The sequence below is a fragment of the Bos indicus genome, chromosome 22 (assembly GCF_029378745.1).
Source record: "Bos indicus isolate NIAB-ARS_2022 breed Sahiwal x Tharparkar chromosome 22, NIAB-ARS_B.indTharparkar_mat_pri_1.0, whole genome shotgun sequence".
In the NCBI taxonomy this organism is placed as follows: domain Eukaryota; kingdom Metazoa; phylum Chordata; class Mammalia; order Artiodactyla; family Bovidae; genus Bos; species Bos indicus.
The window spans coordinates 34,852,760-34,879,864 of record NC_091781.1 but is presented as its reverse complement, the minus strand read 5'-3'; the positions used below and the strand labels follow the sequence as shown (position 1 = coordinate 34,879,864).

Sequence of the window (27,105 nt, the reverse complement as noted above, 5' to 3'; positions counted from 1 at the left end):
CTATGGGATATGAGTCTGTTTTACAGTAAATCAGCAGCAAAAGCAATTAAAAGCTCTACTGAAAGTCATTCCTCCAGGGCTCCCTAACAGGAGTCCCTGTTAACGGGCTGAAGAGACCTCAGAAACACCACATGGACTTCGAGTTACTCCATCTCCTCTCTGAGTGCTCGCGAGAGACAAAAGCCATCCAATTCCCATCTCAGCAGGAACTCAAAGCCCATGGTCTGGCCAGACCCAGACATCCATGACATGGGCTACAGGGAAGCAGCTGCCCTAAGAACAGCCAGCACTCCTTTGCCTAACACTTGTTATCTCCTGAACACTACCACCGCCCACCCTCCAGCTTCCACCATCACTCCTTTTTAAAGATGATGTTATCAAATTCCAACTAGTCACAGTCTCTGCTCAGCTTGCCCTGGTCAACCCACTCTGTCACCCTCAGGGAAGAGGCTGACTTGCTCCTGCAGACTTCATGCTAACAAAGCTGGCATCTGAAACCCTCTTTGGTTAGAAGCCAGTTGGGTTCCACGAACTGAGATACAAAATCAAACAAAGTACAGCTGGGAGTGTGGCAGAGTTGGGGCGGTAAGGCCTCCAGTGATGAGATCCAACCTGTCCTCCAACTCAGACTCTCCAGGTTGCCTTTCCTGTCCTTCACTCCCTCCTCCCCACAGAAGACTGTCACAGCAAATAAAAGATCCCACCCCAGGTCAGGTCCACAAGGCCACACGAGCGTGACTCTGCAAAACTGCACTGGCAGCTCCATTCGGCTGCAGCAAATTTGGCCCTGATCAATAAGCCGAGGCAGGTCTGGATTTGGGGAGGCTCCCCCTTGCACAAGCACAAGGCAAAAACCACCCACGCTCCCAGACCCAGAGAGCTCCTGCGAAAAGCACCTGCACCAACTCGTCAGGGTGGTTTGGGAGGTCACAAGTGCCTCAAGAAAAGATCTTTTCTTCCCAGGGGCACAGGACAAACGGTAGACCTGCCACACTGCCGGTGTCAATATTTATCTAAGACCTAGGTATTCACCATGGTACAAACCGGGCACCTTTTCAATTCACTCATTCACGTGCTTTGCCACTACAAAACTCCCCAACGGAGATTCATTTACAGCTTGAATTTCTTTTCTTCCACTGCCATACAGGAGGCTGGTGGTGGGGCCCATGGTCTGTGTCAGCCATAATCCAGCAGCTCGAGAAGAAAGCGTTCAATGTGTTTCAGAACTGCCGATATCAAATGGCCTTGCCCCCGAGGACAATAAAGAGACGGGGAAGTGAAACAGAGCGCCTACTTTCTCCCTCCCCAAGGCATGTGCGTTTTCTGCTCTGGAAATGAACAAAGCTTGGGCCTTGCAGTAACCACACCCGGCATTTCTAGGTGTGACTTACTCACACTGCAGGATTAATCCAGCAACCGATACCCAAGGTATGTGCAGCTCAAAGGAAGCCATGTGCTATTTCAGGAGCCCTTCTTGCTCAATTCCAACTCTCTGGGACCCCCTCCTTCTCACCCTGTAAGGAGTCTTGCTCCCTTAGTCTCCTCTTCTCCCAAGAAAAAGGCATATATACAATCTCCCTTTCAGGTAAACACCAAAGTTAGGAGGCCCTTGAAAATAGCTGTGCGTCGTGGAAACGAGGTTCATAAATGGAGGCCTCCAAGCCTTTCCCCAGCACTCAGAGTCCTGAGATGCCCTTTCCGCAAAGGACGCTGGGCTGCACTCCCTCCATCCACTGTGCTGACATCTTCAAGGAGAGGTGTTGTGGTGGCCATGTGCGGCCAGCCGACTCCAGGCTTTTATGCCAAGGAAACTGAGGCACTGGAGAAAAAGGGTGCTCTCTCCAGTGACGGGTCAAAGAACCTGCCTGAAAGCCCTCCTGCAAAGCTCAGGGGAGTGACAGCGAAAAGATTTCTCAAGCCAGATTCCTACGATTCACTAAATCTACTTTTCTGAGCCCATACACACAATACGTCCCAGTTAGCTGGGTGTCCCCCAAGACCCCCCTAAGATCTGGACACTCCACGCAACCCGATAAGGATTATCAGACGTCATCTGCCAATGGACTGCAAATCACTTCCGTTCCTTCCTGAGCAAAAAGTGTGACAGCAAGTGATGAGCTATGAGGCACGTGCGGTCCGCGAGGGGCCAGCATTCCTACCTCTGCTTTAAATACTCCTGCTGGGTGGAAGCAGGCCAGCGTTGAGCCCAAAGTGGTAGCAGCTGAAGGTGTGGTCAGTTTTATTTTTTTCTCACATAAAAATATACAGGACACTTAAGCGCACAGTATTTCCTCACGCACACTGAGGTTAATAATTCACAAACTAACTGACATTCATCAAGGATTAGAAAATTGAAAGGTGGTTTGTGCAAACACTCCTGTTCTTGCTCTTACTTAACAGCTGGTTTATTTAACTGATGGCTTCTGTTGCCATTAGGGGCAGGTAGCACTTCAAAAGGTTAGGCATGAAGGCAGATATACCACTATCGGGGTTGCTCAGCCTCTGGCTTACATGTTATCCAAAACCCTGGAAGATCCCCTGGAGGAGGGCATGGCAACCCACTCCAGTACTCTTGCCTAGAGAATCCCATGGACAGTGGAGCCCGGGGGGTTACAGTTCACAGGGTCCTAAAGAGTTGGGCACGACTGAAGCAACTTAGCACGCACACATAGAGGAAAAAGCTGGATAAGACCAGTAAGGTGAAAATCCAGGATCGCAGAAGTCCTAGTTTGCTGATAAGACTTTATTGTAGTCATGCTCTCCGGTTTCTAATCTGGGCAGATGGTCAAGTCCCCAAAATGCCATTGCAAAAAAGCAGGAGGCGCCCACGGAAGAGGCACACTGCCTGGATCTCAGGTCAGACTGTCAACCCCCCAAAAAGGAGGGCCCAATCCCCTCTCCCCTAGACACTCTTTCCACTTCTCTTATCTCACTTCAGTTTCCTCTAAAACGCTGCATATGCGTGGAGAGTGGGGAGGAGGACTGTAAGGCTGTTTTCTCCAGCCGCTCCCGGGTGTCTCCAATGCTGCAGGACACGATGCTGACCAATGGTTGGTGGTGGTTGTTTTTCAACCAAGGGAAATTAAACCTCCGGGGTCTGTGTTATCTGCAAAGCCATGAACTTCATACAACATGGGACCTATCGCCTGGGTTTATGAACCTGCGATAGCGCTAAGGCCACATGAATGTCCACACAACCCTTGTTAAAGAGGTTACACATTAACCGCCGCAAGGCTCGAGGAAGAGCCTATCACCTGCACTATCTCCACACTTCTCATATCCCGCCTTTGAAAGGGTTTTCTAGAAGTTGCTACCATGGCACTGGAAATAAATAAGGCTGGGTCCACATTTTGTTTTAGTTCTTAATAAAGCCACGACTTCAGTGGTGGGCAGCTGGCCCTTAAAAGGGACAGAAAATACTACTAAATAATAGTAAACTCAAAAGGGCACAGGACACAGCCAACCACTGGTTATTTCACCAGGCGTTTCAGGGGCGTGGGGAAACAGTGCCTAGGGACAGTATGGCACAGTAGGAAGAGCAGTGGTCACTCATGCCTGGTTTGGAAATGAGTGAACACACACGAGTGTACTGAGCAGCAGTGGTCACTCATGCCTGGTCTGGAAATGAGTGAACACACACAAGTGTACTGAGCACCAGGGATGGTGCTGGACTCTAGGACCACATGGTAGCAAGGCGGTCTCTCCCCTAAGGGAGTGTATAACCAGGAGGGGAAGACAGATGCCGAGTGAGTCACCAGAGACATGTTCCAAAGGCCACCCTGAAGCACGACCGTGGCCACCCTCACCTGGGTGTTTGGACAGACCCCTCTGAGCAGTGGTTTAACCTGAGGCCAGAAGGATAATGGGAGTCATGCGCAAAAGGCACAGGGATGAGAGCATAGGCAAAGGCTCTGTAGGGAAGAAACGGCTTGGCTGGCAGAGGTAACACCAGTCCTGTGCAGGACGCACCTGGTATCCAGTGACTGCACGGTGACTGCAGAGGAGGGCGGGAGGGAGGCAGGGAGCAGGTGCCTGGAGCCACGTGGACAGGAAGCTGGACCTAAGGGATCCCAGTGTCCAGGGTAGTGAGGCTCACACTTCAGACTCAAAACCCCAGTTCCCCAAAGAACTGCTTACAATGCAGATTCTCAGTCCCTGGCACTACAGACTCAGACTCTAAAGTCTGGGGATATGTTAAACTGCTCCCTGGGGGACAGACAGACAGCCACCATGTCATTACTGTTTCAATAATAATCAGCCCACTGGCCAGTTGACCTGCATCGGTGGATTGCCAGAGGTGGACTGGCAATGTTTTTCCAAAATCTACCTGTCGCCCTCTTTCAAGCAAGACTGTACCACCTGGGGCCCTCAGCACACCCAGAAGAGGACTAGAGAGTAAGAAATGAGAAACAAGTGAGGAGATCAGGCCCCCCAGTCCAGGCCCAGGGCTCGCAGTGCTCACAGGTGCAGTCCTGACCCCCTGAAGTAACCCCACTAGCCACCCTCCCCCGGCTTCTGGCTCTAAAGGAAACCGCTGCAGAGCCTTGGCTTCCTTTCCCATTAAAAGCCACCAGGGCCACAGTTTTCAATTAGCTGTGTCAGCCTACCACCCCGAAGCCGCCCAAGTTCAACATGTCAGCCCTCCCCCCCAGCTTCCGGTCTCCACAGAGCACTTCACACCTCCCTATTGTAAACCTGTCCAGAGCAATTACCCTGCTGCCTTTGGACAGCCTCAGGACCGCATTTCTGTCTAATTTATAGCTGCGAAGCTCTGTCGGCAGAGGCAGCCTTGCCCTGGAGCAGAGGAAGTGGAGAGAAAATGGTCAGACCTGGCTGTACACACAAGTGCACAGCAAATGTCCTTAGGGGACAGAAGGGCAAATTCTCCCACTGTCCCAGCGGGGGACATGGTGTGCTAAGCTGCCCCAGAGAGCCTGAAATCTGTATTCGCTGTGGGAATAAAGCCTGAAATCTATATTCGCTGTGGGAATAACTACTGTTCTATTCTGCCGCATTTCCTCCTTCGCTTGGAATTACAAACAAGGAGACAGGTACAGCAAATACACTAGGCAAATACTGCCCATTTTATTTCTACCTGAAGATCTTAAAAGTCTTTAAACTCAAAAATAAAATCCAGCTCACCCAAGGAAGGTGAGACAGACATTTCTGTCCCTGGGGAATTCAATTCATCCAAGATTTTATGACCTGTCTTTTTTAAAAACTTGCCCGGTTTACAACTCAACAAAAAGACAAATGATCCAACTGAAAAATGGGCAAAGAAAATGAATAAATATTTCTCCAGCGAAGATATACAAGTGGCCAAGAAGCACATGAAAGCTTGCTCTGCATCACTAGTCATTAGGGAACTATAAATCAAAACCACAAGGAGATACCGCTTCATACCCACCAGCATGGCTGTAATTAACCTGACAGAGATAACAAGTACTGGTGAGGTTGTGGGGAAATGGGAACATGTATTCCCTGCTGATGAAATTGCAAAAGGTGGTGTGCAGCTTCTGTGTAAAACAGCCTAGCAGTCTCTCAAAAAGTTAAACATAGAAATATCACATGACCCAGAAATTCCAATCCCAAGTATCTACCCAAGGGAAATGAAAACATACATTCATACAATAAACGCTGCACACCGAGGTTCATAGCAGCATTATTCGCATCTGCCAAAAAGCCCAACAACTTATGAACGGATAAGCCCAATGCGGTCTACCCAAACAATTAGCTGTGTCAGCCTACCACCCCGAAGCCGCCCAAGTTCAGCATGTCAGTCCTCCCCTCAGCTTCCGGTCTCCACAGAGCACTTCACACCTCCCTACTGAAAATTATTCAGCCATAAAAAAGAAAGATTTGCCAATACATGCTACAGTATGGAAGAACCCTGAAAACACAAGGCCAGATGAAAGAAGACAGACACAAAAGACCATGTACTGTATGATTCCATAAATGAAATGTCCAGAGTAGGCAAATCCAGAGAGCCAGGAAGCAGATGCTGCCAGGGGATGAGAAGAAGAGTGAGGAGGGGCTGCTAAGGGAACAGGGTTTTGTCCTTGGGTGACGAGGATGTGCTGGAATTAGCAGTAATCGTTTTACAACTCTGTGAATAAACGAAAAAACCCTGAATCCCATCGTTTGAAAGGACGGCGTCTAGATATTTAAATTTCATTTTAATCAATCTATTATAAACAAAACATAAACACTTTTGCTTTAGCAGGCTTTCAAAATTACAGACTGAAAATGCCACCTAGCTATAATACTTCTGTACCACACAGATGGAGAAATAAACTTTTTTCTCTAAGTGCTAGGAGATAAATGCAGTGGGGGAACAGGCGAAATGTCCACATTTCAGATGCTCAAGGCATGATACCACCTCTAAAATCCTTCCCACCCCATCAACTCCTTCTTGCTTCTTAAACGGCACTACATTCAGGACCACAGCTCAGTCCATGAACCCGTAAGAAGTGGAAAACCTCAGTTGGAATGTATCCTCCCGCAGAAAATAAATTCTCAAAATTTCAAAAGAGCATTTTTTTTTCTTCTGAGTAATTATTTAATAAGGCTGTGGAAAGCAGGGTTTTCCCAACAGCGAGTCTTTCAAAAATTAAGAACAAGCCAGAGGCAGGAGGAAGTGTCACCAAAATGGGGAGAAAATAAATTGGTTAGATTAAGATCTAATTGATTAAGATCTGACCCCTTTCTGTGGTTGGTGCCAGCAGATTTTAGGGGAAAAAAAGCATGTTATTTCGGGAAAAGTCCTTCCAGGGGAAAAGCTAGGCGGGGGTGAGACTCTACATTTCAGTTTTATGTTAAAAATTCACTGAAGCTGATCGAAAGCAGATACAAATGGCCAACACCCCCTACTCTCTCCGAACGGGGATGCTGGTCCCTTCTATTCGAGAAGTGTCCCCCTAGACTGCAGGTACCATGGCGCAGCACAGTCTTTGCCAGCACACATGCAGTTAACTGGGAAGTCCAAAAGTCTAATGGGGCCAGGACGCTAACCAACATCAAAGAGATTCCAGTTGCTCCCCTTATGCAATAAACTTCTTTCACCCGACATCATTCACACTTTAAGAGTGCAAAGTTCACTCTGATATTGGTGACTTTCTCACTTTGTAACTTTTCTGGCAAATGTCCCTTGGCCTGGTTGTTCATTAATATATAATAGGAACATTAAAAGCATTGTTTCACCTTCTAGGGAAGCAAGCTGTGGCCAATTTAATAAAGTCGACATTGTCCCTGGGATGGAAGAACTGTTATAAGCCGCAGACAATGCAAAGATGCCCAGGTCAGAGGGTAGGTACCTGTTCACACTCTCACCCTTCACATGAGAGGTATGTATTTCACAAGATGTTTTTGATATTCCTACTTGGCAAAGGAGTAAGATTAAAATGTTGATCTTACCGCACAAATGAACCTGGCGTTTCTTTCCCTTTCAACACAAGATTACTCCTTACCTTTTAAACCTTTCCAGGAAGTTGTGATATTTGTAGCAGGAAGACAGATGAGTGAGAAGGGACATCTCAAGGGCGACCAGGCGGTCTACCGGGATGCCGGGGAGTGCACTACTTTTACTTTTCAAATCAGACACACACCAGGACAACTCACTTTTGAGACCATGTTTACTTTGCCGAAAGCCACACTTTAAACACGGGCTCGTTTGTGGAAGGGAAGTGGCTTAGAGTCCAACCTTGTTTATGCTCCAAGTAGGTTTGACAGAAAAACCACATCAATTTGTTTTAAAATAATTTCCATTTGCTGGAAGCTGTTCTTGAAGGGCTCTCCACCACGCTAATCTGCTCTGATTCCTAGCAGCTGGAGGTGCCAGGCACGCCGGCCACGGACGGGGAGGGCTGGGCACAGACAGGCTGGCTCTGCAGGCATGGCTGCAGGCTGGGGTGACTTCGGGGGACCCGCAAAGACACAGCGACATCCCCCTCCGGACGCACAATCAACTTCGCTTTAAGAAGAACACACAGACATTTCCTAGTTCAGAGGCAAAAGTGAACAGGAAATTGACACGCCCACATAGAAGCAGATCTCTAGGCAAGGACACCATGGCTGGGCGGGGGAGGGAGGCTTTCCAGGCCCTCAGAAACACACCATCTCTGAGTATCAGGGGTACTGGATGTGGGCTCGAGCCCAAAGGTCCCAGTTGGGGGTGCTAAAAGATGTTATTTAGCTAACTAAACCTAAGAAAAAGAAGGAAACTTAAAAAAGGAAGAGTCCATGGGTAACACCGGCGAAGATCTTTGGCCTTACCATCTGAAGAGATGCAGATTAAAGTAATCCAGTGCTATTTCCATGTATTAAACTGGTGTGTGGATGGAGAAAGAAAGCAATCTCAAGTTTGTGAGGGGAAAATGGGCACAGTTTCACATGTAAATCATAAATCCACAGCCTCTTAGAAGCAGCAGTGTCAAGTCTTAAGAATTTGCATATCCAGAGCAATTTAGATTTAAGTCATCCTAAGGAAACAAATGTATAAACACAGAAGGATGCTAAAGAATAATCTAAATACTCAGTATCAGGGAAGTTTTAATTATGACTTAAATCATAGTTATTTAAATGTTTAAAGTTGGGGAAAATATTCATGATTCTGAGTCTTAACGCACATGTTCTATTGTACATACACCTGAAACTAATATAATGTCACAGGTCAATTTTTCCTCAATTAAAAAATTCTTTATAAAAGCAGAATTACAACTGAATAGTAACCATAATTTTGTTTTTAAAATATATATATATTAAACTTGTAATAGTATTCAACCACAGACATTATTGGAAATTTACACACCAAGGTGGTGTATATAAATTTATATACCAAGGTGGTAATATTTACCACTGGAGAGTAAGATTAACTATTCTTTCTTGTGCAGTTTCCTCTTTATTCAATACAATGCCTACCATGTGTCACCAGAGAATCAAAAGTAACTAAAAAAATGCACGGGGAATTCCCTGGTGGTCCAGTGGTTAGGACACCGAGCTTTCATTACCAAGGGCGCAGGTTCAATCTCTGGTTGAGGTTAAATTAAGATCCCACAAGTCTCATGGTGTGGATAATCGATAAATTAAATAAAATAAATGCATGTAATTGGGATATCAGGTTAATGGCACAGAACCCCTTTCACATGAAGTAACCTTCCTCAGCTTACCAGGTACAAAAGGACCTTTCCTCTGAATCACAGCCCAGGGCCTCTAAACCACTAAAATAAACATTTGAGGCAGAGTTTACCAGGGAGAAGACAGCTTTCCCACTGCCTCTCATTAACGTGTCCAGGGGACTGCCCATGCCAGGGGTGCACGCTCAACAGGGCCAGACTTAGAAATCCATCTGCCCAAAATGTCTCCAGCCACAGACTAAGTCTCTACTCTGGCCTGAACCAGAGGACACAGTAACCTGCCCTCAGTGTCTTTACAACTCATCTGGTCAAGGAGAACAGCCTTTCCCAGTGCCAACAAAGAGGGAGAAAAAAACAAAACAAAACATGACCTTGGCCTGATCATCCCTTCTGTCAAAGAAGAGGTCTTAAAGAAATGAAGAAGGGCCAGGCAACCCAAACCAGCTGCCTGGCCAGGGCTCAGCATAAACTGAGCAGAAAAACCACAAGGGGAAGGGTGTCTAGACAGCCCTGGTCTAGGTGAGAGGCGACCTTCCCCTGCTGTGTCAACTCTGCAAAACTGGGCTCCAGAGCAGAGGGGAGACCCCGGCGCCAGGTGGGAATGGCACCGTGGGCTCCTAGCGCAAACACAACACGCAGGACGGAGACCAGAGACCCCAAAGGGAGGCAGGTCCTGGGTGGTGCTTAAACTACAAAAGGAAACAACGCTTGGTTACAGGATTTCACAGCCACCCTCCCACAACAGAGGGAGGGACCAAAGAGCAGCCAAACCTTCTTGGGGCGTGGGGGCTGCCCATCTGTCATATCTCCATTTGGGTGCCATTTCTTTCTTCTTCCATCCATTCTTTTAAGGTCTTCAAGACAAATATTTGGTGGAGGGTGGAGAAAACTATCAAATAGACAAGGTATGGAAACAACAGACAGCTGAGCCCCTGGGAGGACTCAATGATCCCCACTGTCTGGGAAAGGTGTTTCTGCAGGACTTACAGGACGAACAGAAAGAGGACTGACAGCAGCTGTATCAGGATCTGTCCTGAGCGTTTACTGATGCCAGGCTTGGGAAGGGGTTCTGGGGCACCACGTGGATCAGAACCAGGGCCAGTCCCTGCTCCACAGAGCTGACAGTTTAATGGGGGAGTGAGGGTGCAGAACTTCCAATCAGGATGCACAACTTCTGTCCGAAGTACTGCAGGGTCCCCGAGGCAGGACTGTAACCCAGAGGGAAGGTCAGCAAAGGTCTCCAAGAGAAGACACTTAAGGGAAATGAGCAGGAGTCTGCAAGGCAGAGAGAGAAGAACGCCTCCCTCAGGCAGAGGGACAGGTGTAAGGGACATGTGACATATGGAGTATTAAAAGAGCCTGTAAAAAATCCCACCTGGTGGCTGGGATGCACGGAACCAGGTGGGAAGGAAAGATGAAGCTGGAGAGGCAGGTGGATGCCCAGAGTGTTAGGCAGTGGGAATCCTATGTTCTAACGCGTAACTCTGCCAAGACCCCCATGGCTTGGGGTGGGGGTGGGGGGGTGTGGAAGAGAGGAGAGTAAAAAGTTCTTTACTTTCTGTAAAGTCAGCATAACACAAAGAAAGTGTAGAAGAAAACTGAGCATAAAACTGATCCACCAAATAACTGATGAACTCCACCTTCTTTCCATCTCTCCAATATAATCTTTTTACAAAATGAAGGCAGTAGGGAAGCGGGCAGTGGTTCACTGATGGCCACAGCAGTCTCCCGGGACAGCTCACAGGGCTGCACACCCAAGGCACGCCAAGGATCGCAGGCGGAGTACACACTCCATCGGCTGGCCTAACTGTTTATACGTTCTTGAGTTAAAAATACACCACTCAGGTCAGCGTTAACACCAGGGCTTTATCACCAAGGCTCTTTGTAAGCCAGTTACACAAGGCGGGCCTGTGACTTGCCCATCTTTTAAATGTGCCTCAATCTGTAAATTGTCTGCCGATACATCAGTGGGATTATAATAAGCCACCAAATACACACGCATTTGAGAAAAACACTTTCCAAACCCAAGGATACTTTACTGTTTATAAATAGTTTACTTTTTTTGATCCCCGGGCATATAATATTCGCAGTTGCTCCAGAAACCAAAGAAACATGGAACAGGAACACAAACCACAACCTCGCAGAAACAATAAACAACAGATGGCAAGACATATGCGCAGGCTGCCACCCCCTGCACCAGAGGGGCACACCAGAAATGGATGCTGACACACCAGCCTGCCGACGAAGACACGTGCCCTTCCAGATCACGTTCCAGACACCATTTATGGGGCACCAGCCATACATCTAGAACCGTGTTAGGTGCTTCAGGCCACCAAGGAGGTGAAGGACCGATCACGGGCCTCCAGGAATTCACAGACTTGAAGGGGATGCCAGACAAACACACGAAAGCAGATGACACCAATCTTACTGAAGTCTTTCTAAATACAGTTATGTAGTCAGGTTTGGGTTCTAATTCTGGCAAATTCACAGAGTTATTCAACCACCCTGGGCCTCATGCATAGCAAAGATGTAAGATATTTCACAGAGTTAAGGCGACAGCTAAATGAGTTTGTGTTCATGCGTCCTCAAGCAAAAATGCAAACGATCACTGCTATGTATTGGGGCCTCTCTTCTAACACTTATAAATGACTTCAATTTTGCCCTCCCTCACCATAACTTTAGTGAGGTGGGCTCTATGATTATCCTCATTTAACATGAAGAAGAAAGGGAGTCATTCAGAAGCTAAGTAGATTGCCCAAGGTCACCCAGGAAAGCAGGCACGCGAGCTGCCACTGTTACCACTGTGCTACCTAAAAGCATGGCTGGCTGCTTCACCGCCACCGACACCCCTCACCACACAGGTAATCTGAAGGGCGCTTTGTAGACGACAGGGACACAGCATTATCTTCCCCAGCAGACTCTACAACGGTGTACTGTTCTGGCCTTTTCCTGGGTTTTATGGCTTGAGCTTACTTGAAAAGTTCAAGACAGATGCTAAAATAAATTTGGACTCTAAGGTCACATTTGCCATAACTATTAATGATTCTGATTAGTTGATGTTTACAAAAATTTTTTTAAACGTCTTCTGTCTCAAAACAAAGGGAGGGGGTCCAATAAATAAGTGTGGCGGTCATGTTGCTTTCCATATATGGACATGTCTATTTCAGGAATCACAATCTCATGTCCAATTACTCTGCCAATTTCACCTCAATGCTCATTTTATTTTTTTAAACTCTGACTAGAATTTTCCAACTACACTGTAACTTTAAGCCTTTGTGTTTCTTCTACATTGAAAAAGAATGCCATTTCCCAATATATAACTCCCAGATGTAGAATTCACAGATGATTCATCTCGCAGAACAAGTGTTTGGAGACATCAGCTCCAAATAGAGCAAAAACTTGGAATTCCCTTCTCCCCCAAAGTTAAGAACTCGCCTAGATCTGCTCTGCTTGACAAAGTTTGTTTTCAATTATATTTCCAAATTCTTTTAACAATAACTGCATGGCGTCTGGCATCAACACATCTGATTCTTTGAAGTGGTTCTCAAGCAGAGAGCAGAAAATAAGGATAAAGGGGAAAGGAAGGGAAGCCCATCCATAATTTCTGTTTTAGCCCTAACAGTCCCTCCCAAAAGGGCTCTTCGCCACATAAAATCAGACAAACCACAAGCTATGACTTCTCCTTGAAGGCCCACACTGTTGGAAGTACCACAACTGAAGAAGGCTCCTGAACTTATCCCTTCACCCATCAGCTGGGCTCCTAATGGGAAAGCAGAGCTTCAGCACAAAGAAAATGGCCTTTTACTCTTTAAACCTGAACTCCAAACACACTTCTGTGAAGTCCTCCACAAAGGTCAATTAGGAGTAATCACACCTGGAGGGTGAACTTCAGAACCCTTTTCAGACACAATGAACACATGGGATCCTTTCTGCCCAGAAAAAAGTGCACCGAGCCTTAAGAACGAGAGCTGTAGAGCAATAAACAAATACTGATCCAGAGATTCCTGGGCATGTGAAACTGAACAATCCCTACTGCCTTAAGTGGGGAGAAGAGAGATCTGACAAGGATGTGTGAACTTACCTAAGCAGAGAGACTCCAAGATTGCTCCGGGGAAGGACAAGATATAAACAATAAATTCACCAGAACAAGGTCAAGCGAATAACAGAGAGTGTGTCTAATGCTGACAAAAGCTCGTGCAAGGGCGGGAGGACTATTTGGACTATCTCAGAACGCACACGGGCAGAGGCCACGTGTAGGCCAGAAAGGGAGGATGTTGAAAAAAAAAAAAAAGGAAAGCCTAGTTCTTTGGACTATTTCCTTTAGTCCTAAAGTAGTCCCTAACTCTTGTCAACCTTCCTCTCAAGAAATTCCAAACCACTAATTGTGCCTCCAACTTCATCGCATTTTAGCTGTAGCTCAAACAGGGCTCCAGATTCCCAGAATTAGCTCTACAAGAAAAAAGAGAAAGAAAGAAAGAAAAAAAATCGAAAGCTTCCACCTTATGAAACTGTGTATGACAGAGAATGAGTGGAAGGGAAAAAAAAGTCCAAGACTTTCCACTGAAGGCACAAATGAATTCCACATGATAGAAAGGTGGATATTCAGGACACAGAGGAGAAAAGCTCCCAGACTTGGTGTAACAAATGAAGTCTTTTAAGGAGTTCCATTACGACAAAGATCACGATTTTCAAAACCAGTGTTTGACCAAGTGAGAACCAATGAAGACCCAATGCAGATGGGTAAATTGCTTGACCAGAAAGAGAGAGACCTCAAAACTGCAAAAATCAGGCCCCTGGACTTAGTATGACCTTGATCTGATAGGGTGACATAATATGCTGTTGAGTTTCCACCTTGAAAGACACCCTCAAAAGAGCTCCTTGGTAAAAGGGTTAACAGCTCCTCTGATACTCGCAATGTTCCCCGCATGTTGTCAATGGCAAGCCAGCTGAGAGGACAGACGAGGTGGGTTGTCGCTGCCCTTCCTCGAGTGATTACTAGTGAATCTGCTACAGGTGGCTCATCTGGTCATTCACCGACGGCCAGCTTGAGAGGGATGCTGCCTGCAGTGGCCCTAAGAAAAGCAGAGGAGACAAGTGACTGGAAAAACAGGCCCTTGATTTATTTGCCTTTTGTGATGAGATCTTAAAAGGCTAAATCAAAGATTTAATGTAGGTCTGCACCAGCTTCTGTGGTTTTCTTTGGGTTAGTGGGAAAAAGAGGCAATGATCAAATGAAGAAATATGGTGGAGTACATGCCCCCCTTCAGTAACTCCTAAAGGATCACAGGAGGTGCCCTTGTGAGAGTCCCACACGCACACCCTGTTTCCCTTTACTTCCCCGGGGGCATCCAAACGAGGATACCACTCAGAAGCACCAAACATGGAAGGTGACTGAAGTGAGTATCCTAGACACACAGAGTAAACTGACTGATTCTTACCCTTCATTAAGTAGTGTAAGTTTTATTACTTCTTTGTTTCAATTCAGATAGACTCCTATACTTGAAGATGAGCAGCCTTAGAAACCATACATCGCTTTACAGAAAAGAAATGAACTGATCAGATCAAGATCACACTACCAAGCAGGGGCAGAACTGGGATAAAGCCCCAAACTTTCCAGATGTCCAGCCATTTTCTCAACCGTCCACACTCCTCCTGCCTTCACAGCTTTAAGACAACTGTTACTTTTTTCCCTTTTAGGTCAATAGTTTTTACCCCTCTTTGGTCCAGAACCCCTTCAAGATGCTTGATGAAAATGTTAGCTCCTTTTTGCCCAGAAAGATGCAGCGAGTTTTGAGATTTCACATACAATGTAGTTCCCTACACTGCCCCCTCCCCTCCCCCTTCCCCAAATAATATTTGAGGTCAGCCAGTCTTAATTTAGGATAGTCTGAAATTCAATATAATTTAATCAATTCACAGTTCTGTTTCAAATGAACTCGTGAAAGGATCCAAAAATCTCCATAGGAGATTTTTCTCTTGGATAAAACACAACCATCGATGAAGCCAAACCACTGTGGCCAAGAGTCCCACACAGACACCAAATCTGAGAAAACATTCAGAGGAATTTGGGATGGGGCAGACTTTAAGAGTTACAAAACATTTCAGTTCGCTTTCTGGATCTCTTCTCCTCCAAAGACGAAAGGAAACTCCATTCCATTTGAGCTGGAGCTTCTGCATCCATCACTTTGCTGGATGGATCAACAACCAACTTCCTGGAAGCAACAAGCTCTTCTGGCTGTTTAGAAGTTTTGCAAGCCCTGGGAGCTTGTGTGCCAGAAACTCACAACAGCCCAGGTGTAGGGAGGAAATCAAGGAAAAAATATTTAATTAAAAATAAAATGAAAACTACAATGTAGGCAAGATGCATAGTACTGGACCAAGGTCCTGCACAGCAGAAAGTTCTCCTAATTTATAAAATAGAAATTAAACTCACAGTCAGAATTTCTCAGTTTTAAGTGCCCTCCCAGCCTGTAGATCTTTCTTAACCCCTTCGGTGTGTGCTTCCACTTCCCTAAACACAGAATGCCCTGTAAGATGGTATCTAATCAAATACCATATAAATTTTATTAAACTTAATACATGCAAGAATTTAACCAGACCATGTAGGACAGCTTTTAAAACCAACGAACACCACAGGATCCATACAGAATTAGATTTTCACAAACAGAATATGGAAATCATTCCACAGACTTTGATCAAGTGGATTGGTTTGTACTCCCATTCGGACTGCTAATTAAGGTGCAACCAGCATGAAATCCATTCTAAAAGTCTCTCCTAACCAACAAAGTAACAGGCTGCAGAGAAATTAAACTATGCACTTCGACAAAACCAAACCAAACCATTCTGCAGCTACTTGAAGAAAAGCATTTTCAAATCTGTGTGAAGTTTAAATCAAGCACAGAGGGTTCCAGGAACATAGTTCTTTGCTTAGGGGGGATTTTCTTCCAGGGTGCCTCTCACTCTATTTAAAGCAGCCTCAAGTAGCCACAGCTGGAGGGTCATGCTTACAAAGTAAACAATAGTTAACTTGATTCAGACTCACGACTTAACTACAACCAATAGCTAATTACCCCTCTATTAACCAACACTACCTGAAATATCACTTTTTAAATGATCCATTTGGAATTATGCTCTTTCACAAAAGAATTCTCATCAACAATTAACAGCATAGAAGAAACTTCCCAATTAACAGCTACATGGGGAGAGATGAGAGTTCCTCCGAATCACCACATTTCAGGCAAAGGACAATGGGACAAAGGAACTAAGTACCTCTCACAAGAAAGAGACCAAACTGTGTTCTGAGTGCACACAAATTGAGAGAGCACACACTATGTGCTCAATAAACATTCTTTAAAGGTACAGTTTACCAAAAACTCCCTTTGGAAAAACAGACTTAAAACAAATGATTCCTCCCCCCCCCAAAAGGCTGTTACAGTTAACACTTCTTTAAATCACATTATAGAGAATAATATACGTAAATTATATCTCAAAAATAAATGTATCTTAATTTTTTAAAACCTATCTATATTTTCAGATGAAGTGATATGCTTGGATTTGCTTCCCCCCACCCCCCCAAAAAAAAACAAAACCATGGGGACAAGTCTATTAAGGCACAGATTAAATAAAAGAGGCCATTATAAAAAATAACACAAGTAACAAATGCTGGGGAGGGTGTGGAGAAGAGGGAACCCTGGTGCACTGTTGGTGGGAATGTAAATTGATAGAGTCACCATGAAAACAGTATAGAGGTTTCTCAAAAAATAAAAATTGGGTTTCCCTGGCAGCTCAGTGGTAAAGAATCCATTTGCCAATGCAGGACACATGGGTTCAATCCCTGACCTGTGAAGATCCCACATGCTGCGGAGTGACTAAGGCCATCCGACACAACTACTGAACCTGTGCTCTGGGTTCAGGAGCCACGACTACTGCAACTACTAAAGCCCAAGGGCGGTCCTGTTCCACGACGGGAAGCCACCACGATGAGAAGCCCTCGCACCCCAACTAGAGTGCAGACCCACTCATCACAATTAGAGTAAAGCCTGTGTAGCAACGAGACCCAGCATAGTCATAAATAAATAAATTATTTTAAAAAGCAAAACTAAAAGTAGATCTACCATATGACCCAGCAATCCCACTCCTGGGTATAAATCCAAAAAACAAACAAAAAGACTAATTAAAAACGATACAAGCACCTCAGTGTTCATACTAGCATTATTTACAACCGCCAGTACATAAAAGAACTTTAGTGCTTATCAACAGACGACCAGATAAAGAAGATGTGATGTGACATCCACATATATATGTAAAATGGAATACTCAGTTCAGTTCAGTCGCTCAGTCATGTCCGACTCTTTGCGACCCCATGAAGTGCAGCATGCCAGGCCTCCCTGTCCATCACCAACTCCCAGAGTTCACTCAGACTCACGTCCATCGAGTCAGCGATGCCATCCAGCCACCTCATCCTCTGTCGTCCCCTTCTCCTCCTGCCCCCAATCCCTCCCAGCATCAGAGTCTTTTCCAATGAGTCAACTCTTCGCATGAGGTGGCCAAAGTACTGGAGTTTCAGCTTCAGTATCATTCCTTCCAAAGAAATCCCGGAGCTGATCTCCTTCAGAATGGACTGGTTGGATCTCCTTGCAGTCCAAGGGTCTTCTCCAACACCACAGTTCAAAAGCATCAATTCTTCGGCACTCAGCCTTCTTCACAGTCCAACTCTCACATCCATACATGACCACAGGAAAAACCATAGCCTTGACTAGATGACACTTTTTGGCAAAGTAATGTCTGTGCTTTTGAATATGCTATCTAGGTTGGTCATAACTTTCCTTCCAAGGAGTAAGCGTCTTTTAATTTCATGGCTGCAGTCACCATCTGCAGTGATTTTGGAGCCCCAAAAAATAAAGTCTGACACTGTTTCCCCCTCTATTTCCCATGAAGTGATGGAATACTATTCAGTCACAAAAAATGAAATCCGCCATCTGAAGCAACACGGATGGACGTGGACGGCATGAGGCTAAGTGAAATAAGTCAGACGAAAAGACAAGCATTATATGCTATCACTTATATGTGGAATCTAAAAAAATGCAACAAAGTCGTGAACATAAAGAAAAAGAAGCAGACTCACATACATTGAGAACAAACTAGTGGTTACCAGCAGCAGACGGAGGGGGCATCAATGCCTTTTCACCCAGCTTGAAGTGCTAAAGTTGGGGGTACCAATGAAGAGCACAGTGACTACAAAATTTGGAAATAAAGTGAGATTATCCATTCCTTAGTTCTAAAGTGCTTGATTCTTCTCACTGTATATCTAACAGGCCATCATCAAGTAGGTAATCCAGTGAGGAAGAATTTTATCAGTGCAATGTACGCCCTGACCAAGATAAGTGTGAAATTACTGGAACAGCAAATTATAAACGGGTGGTAGGAGCAAAGGACAGGAAGAGGAGGTGGGGGTGGGGTGGGGGGGACACCTCCTAAACACTGTATAATACAGTCTTAGAAGATGAAGTTGTGTGATTTGTTTTTAATCAGCTAAAAAAAAAAAAAAATTAACTCTCCACTATCTTGTTTCTCAACATTTAGGTAATTCTGTTGCAGGACAGAACCTCACTCCTCTCATTCATTTTCTTCCCAATAATGAGAGACCTCAAGAAAAAAAAAGTACCCACAGATCATAAAAGATTAGAGACTTGGGCACCATAAAAGTTTAAAGAATAATCAATGCAAAGTGCTTCAAAAGAAGACAGGCCATGCTTTCTTTAAACTCTCTGAAGGCCACCTTTTGCCAAAATAAACTGAATGAGCAGTGATTGGAACCTGCATCCTGGTTCATAAGGAAACCAAGATGTATTAGGACTTATGGAGATGAACGGATTGGTTGTTCACACAATAGGCTTTACCGGTTATTCTAGATTAAATAGTAATAAAGACGCAAACAATCGTAGCCGTTCATGTGGGCAAGGCTGTGAATCACGGTCATTCACGGGGGGAAGGGAGGCAGGTACAGGTGCAGGGGCAAGAAAAGCAAACGGCTTTTCAGGTGGCATCCTTGCCAGATTCCATGGATGACCCTTTGCTCAATGACCATGTCCCCTACAAAGTCACTGCACAATGGCAGACAAACCAAACAAACAAAAAATGTCCGAGATCTCCAGCCCTGTGCAAATCACCCCACAATCATCTCCCTTCACTCTACCTCCTCCCTCAAACATTTCCAAAGAGAAGTGGGCACAGCAGAGGATTCAGCCAGCCCCAGAGTTCGTAACCTAACCCTTGTTTGGAAGACTGCACCTGCATGTTTCCAGGCAATTGACTGAGCTTCTCAGTAGGGCTCAGTTTCAGTGAAACCCTGAGAAATAATAGGATAAAATTATTAGTTTAAGGGCCTCTCACTTCTCAGCCTCCTTCCCATACCCCACCTCCCAAGAGGGTAATGCTCAATAGACAGATGTATTTGCACAACTGGAATACGTTTATAAACTACCTCAATCATTTTTTGCTAATTGCATAATTTGTATAATTTTTTGCAACTGTTCACAGAGTCCCGCTTGAATTTGTCTGAGCTTCCCTAGGGTACACAAAGCTTCACTGTATCCATATCACCAGAAACTTTATGGCAGAAGGCCACTTGGGGTCTGAGCCCTGCCACCTGCTCCCAACAAATGAGATCTTCATGTCAGAAAAGCACTCTTCCCAGGAAGCCTCTGTCACCAGGAACTCTGACTTGGAGAGACCAGCCATGCCACAAGGGGATACAAAACCTGTTAATGGGGGGTCTTAGCCTCCGACCTGTGCTCTGAATCATCAGCAAGGTGACTGACCCACACTGGATTAGGCTGAATACACGTATCGCCTAACTCTGTCTTCATAGCGCCTTAAGGTAGAATACTATGATTGCTTCTTTTAGAAACAAAGGGAAGAGTTTCACCACAAATCACACACACAGCTGTAGGGTGGCGGAGCCAGGAATGGCCCCTAGAAATAATTTCCAATCTCATCATCACTACTCTGGAGTGAATGGTGAGTACTGGGTGCCATCAGCCGGGAAGAGGCATCCATATCATTACCAGAGAAGAATAAAGGAAGCGTTTTTTTTCATCCGCTCTTTCCTCCATCACTAACCCAACCAAGACCTGAGGAACAATCGGGCATCACATGCCCAGCTACAAGACAAAGAGAAGAGCTGAAGGCAGGACACCAAAAGCATGAAATCCAGGGGAACAGGGAAGCAGCTTTTTAAAAAACAGAGTGACTTTTATAAGTAGACTGGGTTTATAGCTTGTGTTTTAGAAGATTATGCATAAAGTATATTGAAATCACATGTAAAGTACTAAATTATATAAAACATATTAGTAGGCAAATGTATAAAGCATAAAGCCTTTGGATAAGAAAAATTCATAAGCATACCCCCCAAAACCCTATAAACCAGGATACAAATTAGCAACTTTCAATCAGACCATAGACAAACCACAAGTTACATTTTTTCTATAATCCTTATTTAACTACTCATTTTGCTTCATGGCAACAGTGGTCCTGTATCAGGTTCTTCAATAGAAAATTTCTCAGTCTACTCATATAATTGGCCAATTAATAGGTAAGTCTGGACTGTCATTTTAAACCCCACAGTTATATAGAAAAAAATAACTCCAAGAGGGTTAACTATTGTGCAAATTTTTACCTCTGGTCTCCGAAGTCCTATTTCTCTGGGGAAATACGAACAGATCTGAGTTTTTGACAGATTCCCATGCTTTAACATGAAACAAACGCAGAAGACAACCACATTACTGACACACACTATGAACTGAAGCCAGGGCGTAGATGGAATGGACCATAGGCTCAATGCCATGCCTAAGTCGTTCACCACCACCACTAACGGTTCCTCAATTTCCCAGGAAACATTGGGGATTTTTAGATGTATTTCCCCTCCTCTGCCTGGGAATTTTCCTCCTACCCCTCCTCCTCCTGTCTCAAGACAATGCCTCCAGCCTTTGAAACTGCATCCATTGTAAACAGCTCTGAATATTAACAGAGCCCAGAGTTCTACTCTAAAAGACCCCCAGGGTTTCAAATTGCAGTTGCTGAGAAGGGGAAAGGTCCCCAATGAGTAAATATCACCAAGCTCATTCACAAGTCATTGAAAATCAGGCTTGCTCATGAAACTTGGTCTTTAAACCTATGGGCTAAGTCAGAGGAATCCCTCTGAGTTTTAAACCAGAGATACTGGTACAACCAACATCCTTGACTGCTTATAGCAACTTTCAGTTCAATGAATCCCTTCAGCGGATTTCCCTCTGGTGGATGTCACTTTTGAAATAACCAGTGGCTATTTTAAACCACCTTCTTCCCCAGATAACAGACCTCTGGGCTGCAGCAGGTGCAGAGAGCCAGGCTGGGAGTATTGTTAAGTTGCACAAAACCCTAGCGGCTCTCTTGCATTCCTGTCCTCCCTGAAGAGAAGATGCTGAAAAGGCTTTGCACCAGGGAGACACCTCTGCAGAACGGGGGAGAGGCCCTTGCATTGTGAGCATGGTGTCTGAGGGAGTGTAAGGTCAGCCAGAGGTCATCCCAACGTGCTCAGAGAAGGCTGCATGGGGAATTCAGGCCTAGGCATTAATAGAAAGCGAGAGAGACTTACAGCCTCTGGGGCAGGGCTGGAAGTCCCGTGGAGCTGGACATCCACTGGGACCCAGATCTGATTACTCTGCACAGAATCGTCATCCTTCTGGAGATGAAGAAGTACTGCCCACAATACATTCAAAAGTCCAAAAGTCCAAAGGTGACCTGATGTAAATATGAAAAGAGATGAGCATGCTTCTTTTTATAACTGTCCTTTTTTAAAGGGGGGCAGGAACAGCCCTGACATACACTACAGGCAAGAGACACCTTGGGCTTTGGGGTCTCTGGGCACTTCCTAATTTCAGTCCTGAAAACTTAGATTTTATGACCATAATTTTGTATCAAAGGGACTTAAATCCTGTGCCTAAAAAAGGCACCCAATTTCATTCCCCTGACTTGCCCTTATTCAAAAAAAAGTGTCAGATAACATAAGGGATGAAGGGTTCCCAGGTGGCTCATTGGTAAAGAATCTGCCTGCCAAGCAGGAGATGAGAGTTCCATCTCTGGGTTCGAAAGATTCCCTGGAGAAAGACATAGCAACCCATACCAGTATTCTTGCTGGGAAAATTCTATGAACAGAGGAGCCTGGCGGGCTACAGTCCATGGGGATGGAAAAAGAGTTGAACACTACTTCGTGGCTAAACAACAACAACATATCAGATAGGTGCTCCATCATGTAGAGGAGGTGAAGCCAGGCTTCTGACACTTGAAAAGGACTCTGAGCTCAGGCTAAAGTTCCCCCAAACTTTAAAAGCACTTGCACTTCTCAGATTTTCTCTCTGCCATAACCCTGTGTTGGACAGGCTTCCTCTTCAGAACAAACCTCTGTCCATCCCCACGAATTGGACGTTCATGGTCTGCTGAATTCTTTTAAGTGGTAGAGACAGAAAGAGGAAAATGGGCAGAAAGGAAGACCTCAGGGCAATCCAGACCATTATCTACCTCTTAAAACACACACACACACATGCACACGCACGCACACGCGTGAATCTTAGCTTTGGTTCTGGAACAATTTGGTTATACGCACTTTAGATCTAATTTGCATAAACAGGATGGAAACTATTTTCCAAACCCTTAATTCATAACACCCTGCACACCTGGGCCTTCCAGCACAGCTGTAAAATTTGAAAGACAAAGGCTCTCTTTGCTCCCCAACAACAATGGGAACCACCATGGGGCTTGCGTTTTGTTTTCTAATATAATCCTAAATACCACTGAGGTGCCCAAACTGACAAAGAAGTTCGACTGAGTCCCCTGGGCTTGGTACTGCAAATAGGTAGGGAGACAAAACACAAAGAGAACCAAATCAATACATCTGTCTTAACGTGACTCAGAACGACCACGCTCGGTGACCTTTAGGGAACGTCCTTGCATTCAAACGCCATGTCATCCTCCCTCCAAGCAGAGAATCAGTGGTTCCTCCTCCAGGGCCTGCCTGCCTTCCTATCACAGTCCCATTAGCTCATCATTGAGCTGCCAGACCCTGTGAAAAAACAAAGCTCTGCTCAACTTTATGCCACAGACAAGAGTCGAAGGTAAATTGTGTTTAATGCATCTTAAACAGCTTCTGAAGCCATACTCCCCAAGGCAATTTCAAAGAAAGAAAACATCTGAGTTCTAAGAAGTTCAAAGTCTTCTAAGGTTCTGGGAAGTTTGAAGAAAGCTTGGCAGAGCTGGGAGCTATTTATGAATGTGCTGGTTGGACTAGGCCGTTCTCACCTACGTAATGGGATGGCAGACTCAGTTATGGCTCGACTACTACAACTATAAGTTATTGTGTTGAATAAGTAATCCTCAGGCCCCAGGAACGAACATATTTTCCCTTCTCCCAGCCCTTTTCCAGTTCTGTTATTCCAACTGCATTTACATCCACTATTAAGGAGTTTTACTTTCCTTATGCGGGGCTTAACAGCAACTCCAAAATTAGATGCACTGTTTACAAAAGCAAAAAAAAAAAAAAAAGTTCCATAAAGCCACAGGTCCCCTTCTATCTCAAACCCACAGCCTGAAATTGAACTAGCTGCAGTAAATCTAGTTCATGGGGTTATAAACTAGCTCAACGCACTTTCTAGACACAATGGACTCAGAGGGTGTAAAGTTGGTGAAGCTATAACGTATTTTATTATATATATAGACAGAGACTTTCTCCCCTCAAGTCTTACTGAATCATAGCCAGGAATATAAAACATAAATATCCTGATGGAAAATTCAGAATTAGACTAAGGACTTAAATGGAGAAATGTGAAGTCTGGGGGAGGAGGGGGAAAATATTTACCTAATTGTTCTTTAATCAGAAGAAAAACAAACAAACTTCACAAACATTTTTTCAAAGGACACACATTTCTGTACTGAATACTGTATTGCCACATACTAACCAGAGGCCATACTACTCACTTAAAATCTAATCAGTTAACACCATAATCAGTATAATCAAGTCTCCCGAAGTTCAAAATACCCAGTTTTGTATTCACTGATCATTAAATGTGTTGGGAAAAGAGAAAAGGCTGCAATTTTAAAGTTATTTATGACTGATGAAATGTCACTCTTTAGGCAACAAAAGCCCCCCAAACAACCAGTAGTTTTGCTCCAAAAATTAAAGGGCAAGGCAAAGAGGATCTTGTGGCCATAGGAAAGTGGAAACAAGAGGACACCCTGTCCTCGCCAGGAACCCACCACTTCTGAACTTAGTGCCTTGCTCATGACACCACCGACACTGACATTGAGAGTCACTATTCCAACAGGTGGACACTTAAGCAGCTACTCTGATTAAAAATTTAAAAATTAAAATTAAAAAAAAAAAAAAAAAACTACTTAAGAGTATGTAAAGGAAAACCCACAATACCCCAGACTGCCCCAGCTATATACAATATACCGAATGGCAACTCTGGGGTCTACCTCCCATTAATTTACATGGCCACCACCTGTGTTTAAACCCCACCACCTGACCACTGGTTTTTCCTAAGTCAGGGAATTCCAAAGCAGCAGCAGAACACTGAAGAGAAAAGCTGTGCATAAGGGTCGAGTTTCACACCTGCACAGGATGGGTCGCTAAGCAGTGTGGAACATTAAGAGATCTGTGCCCCACTCTCAGAGACACAGGATCTTCACATTGGAAAGGAATTAACTTCTTTCCCCTTATGGCAGCCTGAGTCTCAGACCACATGTTCTTACATCAAGCCACAGGTGTTGGTTAAAACTGGTGTCACCAGTTTTGTTTCTCTTTTTGAAGAGTGAATGTCATGCCTGAGGTTACTACTGTGACTCTTGTATGTTCTAGGAAAGATGTCCAATTATTCAACTCAAAAGCACACTATTCAAGCTAGGCCTCTTCTGGAAGGTACTAACAGTTCTGCAGAGATGCTAATTACTGATAACTGGGCAGGATTTTGACTCATGAAGCAGATTTGTTAGAAATTTTAAAAGGTTATGACATTCTGCCATGTTTACACAACTCCGTATTTGTGTTTTCCTGATAAGTGGCCCACCAAGTCCCAATAGGTCAAAATCCTGACAGCACAGAGAGGAGCCTCTTGCGGGTTAACACACTCTGCTGAAATCAGAGTCTGGCACCCGAGTCTCGCACCCTCTCCCGAAGTAGCACTACTCCAAGACTGATTTGCACCATTTATAGAGGAGAAATGCTACAGGGTGGGCCCCAAGATGCACTGGATCGGCAAGCCCTAGGAGTTCCCTAGGGAGCAGACAGGAAGGATCTGGAATACAGTTCCCTAAGATGCCAACCAGGGGGGAAAGGACCAACTTCCAGCAGTCACAGATCTCCAGGAACTCTGAGTCCCCTAACTCAACTCGGGGAGTCCTCCAGACTTCTGCGGGGGGCCAGAGCCAAGTCAGGCCACCAGTCTGGTGGATGAGGAGGCGGCCACGCACACTCTCACTAATAAATGATGTAAATGGAAGACTGGAGCCAAAAGTCACCTTCATTCATTACCCACTGGAAGGCCGAGGATCTCAGACAAGAGAGGTGGATTACAGGAGAGGGAAAACAAAACACTCGCGGACCCCCAAACTTCCTCACACTCTCCCCTCCAGATGTTTCCCGCTCTCCACCCACACATACACCCTTACCTCCTGACTCTTCACTCACACACTCTCACCTCCACACTCCCACCCACTCACCAACTCCCAGATGGCCCTCACCAGCCACGCTCACTCACCTCCAGACCCCCACGACACTTTTTCTTCTCCAGAACCTCAAAACCCACATTCGCTCACCTTAAGACCCCAAAGACCCACGTTCGATCTCATCCTTCCCTCCACGAGGTACACTTCCCGCCTTAAGACCCCAAAGACCCAAGCTCGTGCACCTCCACACACTCAAAGAGGCTCACACTTTCCCCATCCAGACTTCTTCGCACGCACAGGCTCCTCCAGATCCCCAAGGACCATGTCACCACTACAATCCCACACTAACAGTTTTGCAGCTCATTCAAACCTGACACACAGGCAACTCAATGCGTAGCCCCTTTTCGGAGAAGCACCCTAGCCGTCCCGTCCGCAAGTGACAGCCCCCCGGGGCGCGAGGAGAGCGTAAAGGGCGGCACTTACAGACTCCGCGTCCAGGCGGGCAGGTCCCCTGGCAGCGCCGCCAACCCGCGACCGCCGCAGTCCAGATAGTCCCCAGCGCAAGTGCAGGCGGCGGCGCAGGGCGCCCGCGGGCCGGCTGTGGCCGATGCGGGCTCCAGCTGAAGCAGCAGCAGCAGCCAGAGGAGGAGAAGACAAGGCGAGCGGCGCGGGGCCCCGAGCGCTCCGCGGACCGGCCGCGCCATCTTGTCTGGAGCGCGCAGCGAACTCCCTGTGCTAGGGCTGCGAAGTCCGAGGCGACCGCCGGCACGGGCGGGCCTGCGGGAGCTCCGCTCCGCACTAGGCTCAGTGCCGGGGCATAGCTGCCAGCACAAGTTCTCTTTGCGGTAGCGACTCTGGCGCTCAGGGGGCCCCTGGTGCCTGGGCTACTCTGCAGAGCCCGGAGGGGGCCGCGAACCCCGCGCCCATCCGGGCCGACCCGTCCGTGCTCGCTGCGAACCCCACGGAGCCCAGCAAACGGTGCTTGGCTGACGCTCCTCGTTCCCCCGCCACGCTCCTGGCCGGGCTTCGGAGTCCCCGCGCACACCAAGTGCCGCCGCCGCTGCGAGCAAGGAGCTCCGGCTCACAGCAGAAGCTCTGCGCCCGTAGGCATATTCCTCGCGGCTCCAAGCGTCCAGCTGCAGACTCCGGGCTGGAAGACGCGGCCACCCCCGCAGTGCTCCAAGGGCCCGGTGCGCCTAGCTGTCCCAGCGCCTCAGGCAGAGCGCGCCCGCGCAGTTCCGGACTCCGCACGCTGCTCCGCTTAGCTAGAACCCCG

General features: G+C 46.1%; 1 protein-coding gene across 2 annotated transcripts in view; it reads right to left on the bottom strand.

Moving 5' to 3' along the window:
• LRIG1 (leucine rich repeats and immunoglobulin like domains 1) overlaps positions 1 to 26,682 on the bottom strand; it is a 114,402-nt gene extending 87,720 nt beyond the window's left edge. For both annotated transcript variants that reach the window (XM_019984108.2, XM_070776343.1), the window contains exon 1: positions 26,313 to 26,682. In XM_019984108.2, coding sequence (XP_019839667.2) covers positions 26,313 to 26,533 — 221 coding nt within the window. In that variant the 5' untranslated portion in view covers positions 26,534 to 26,682. The remainder of the gene's footprint in view (positions 1 to 26,312) is intronic.
• Between the last annotated feature and the right edge of the window lie 423 nt (positions 26,683 to 27,105).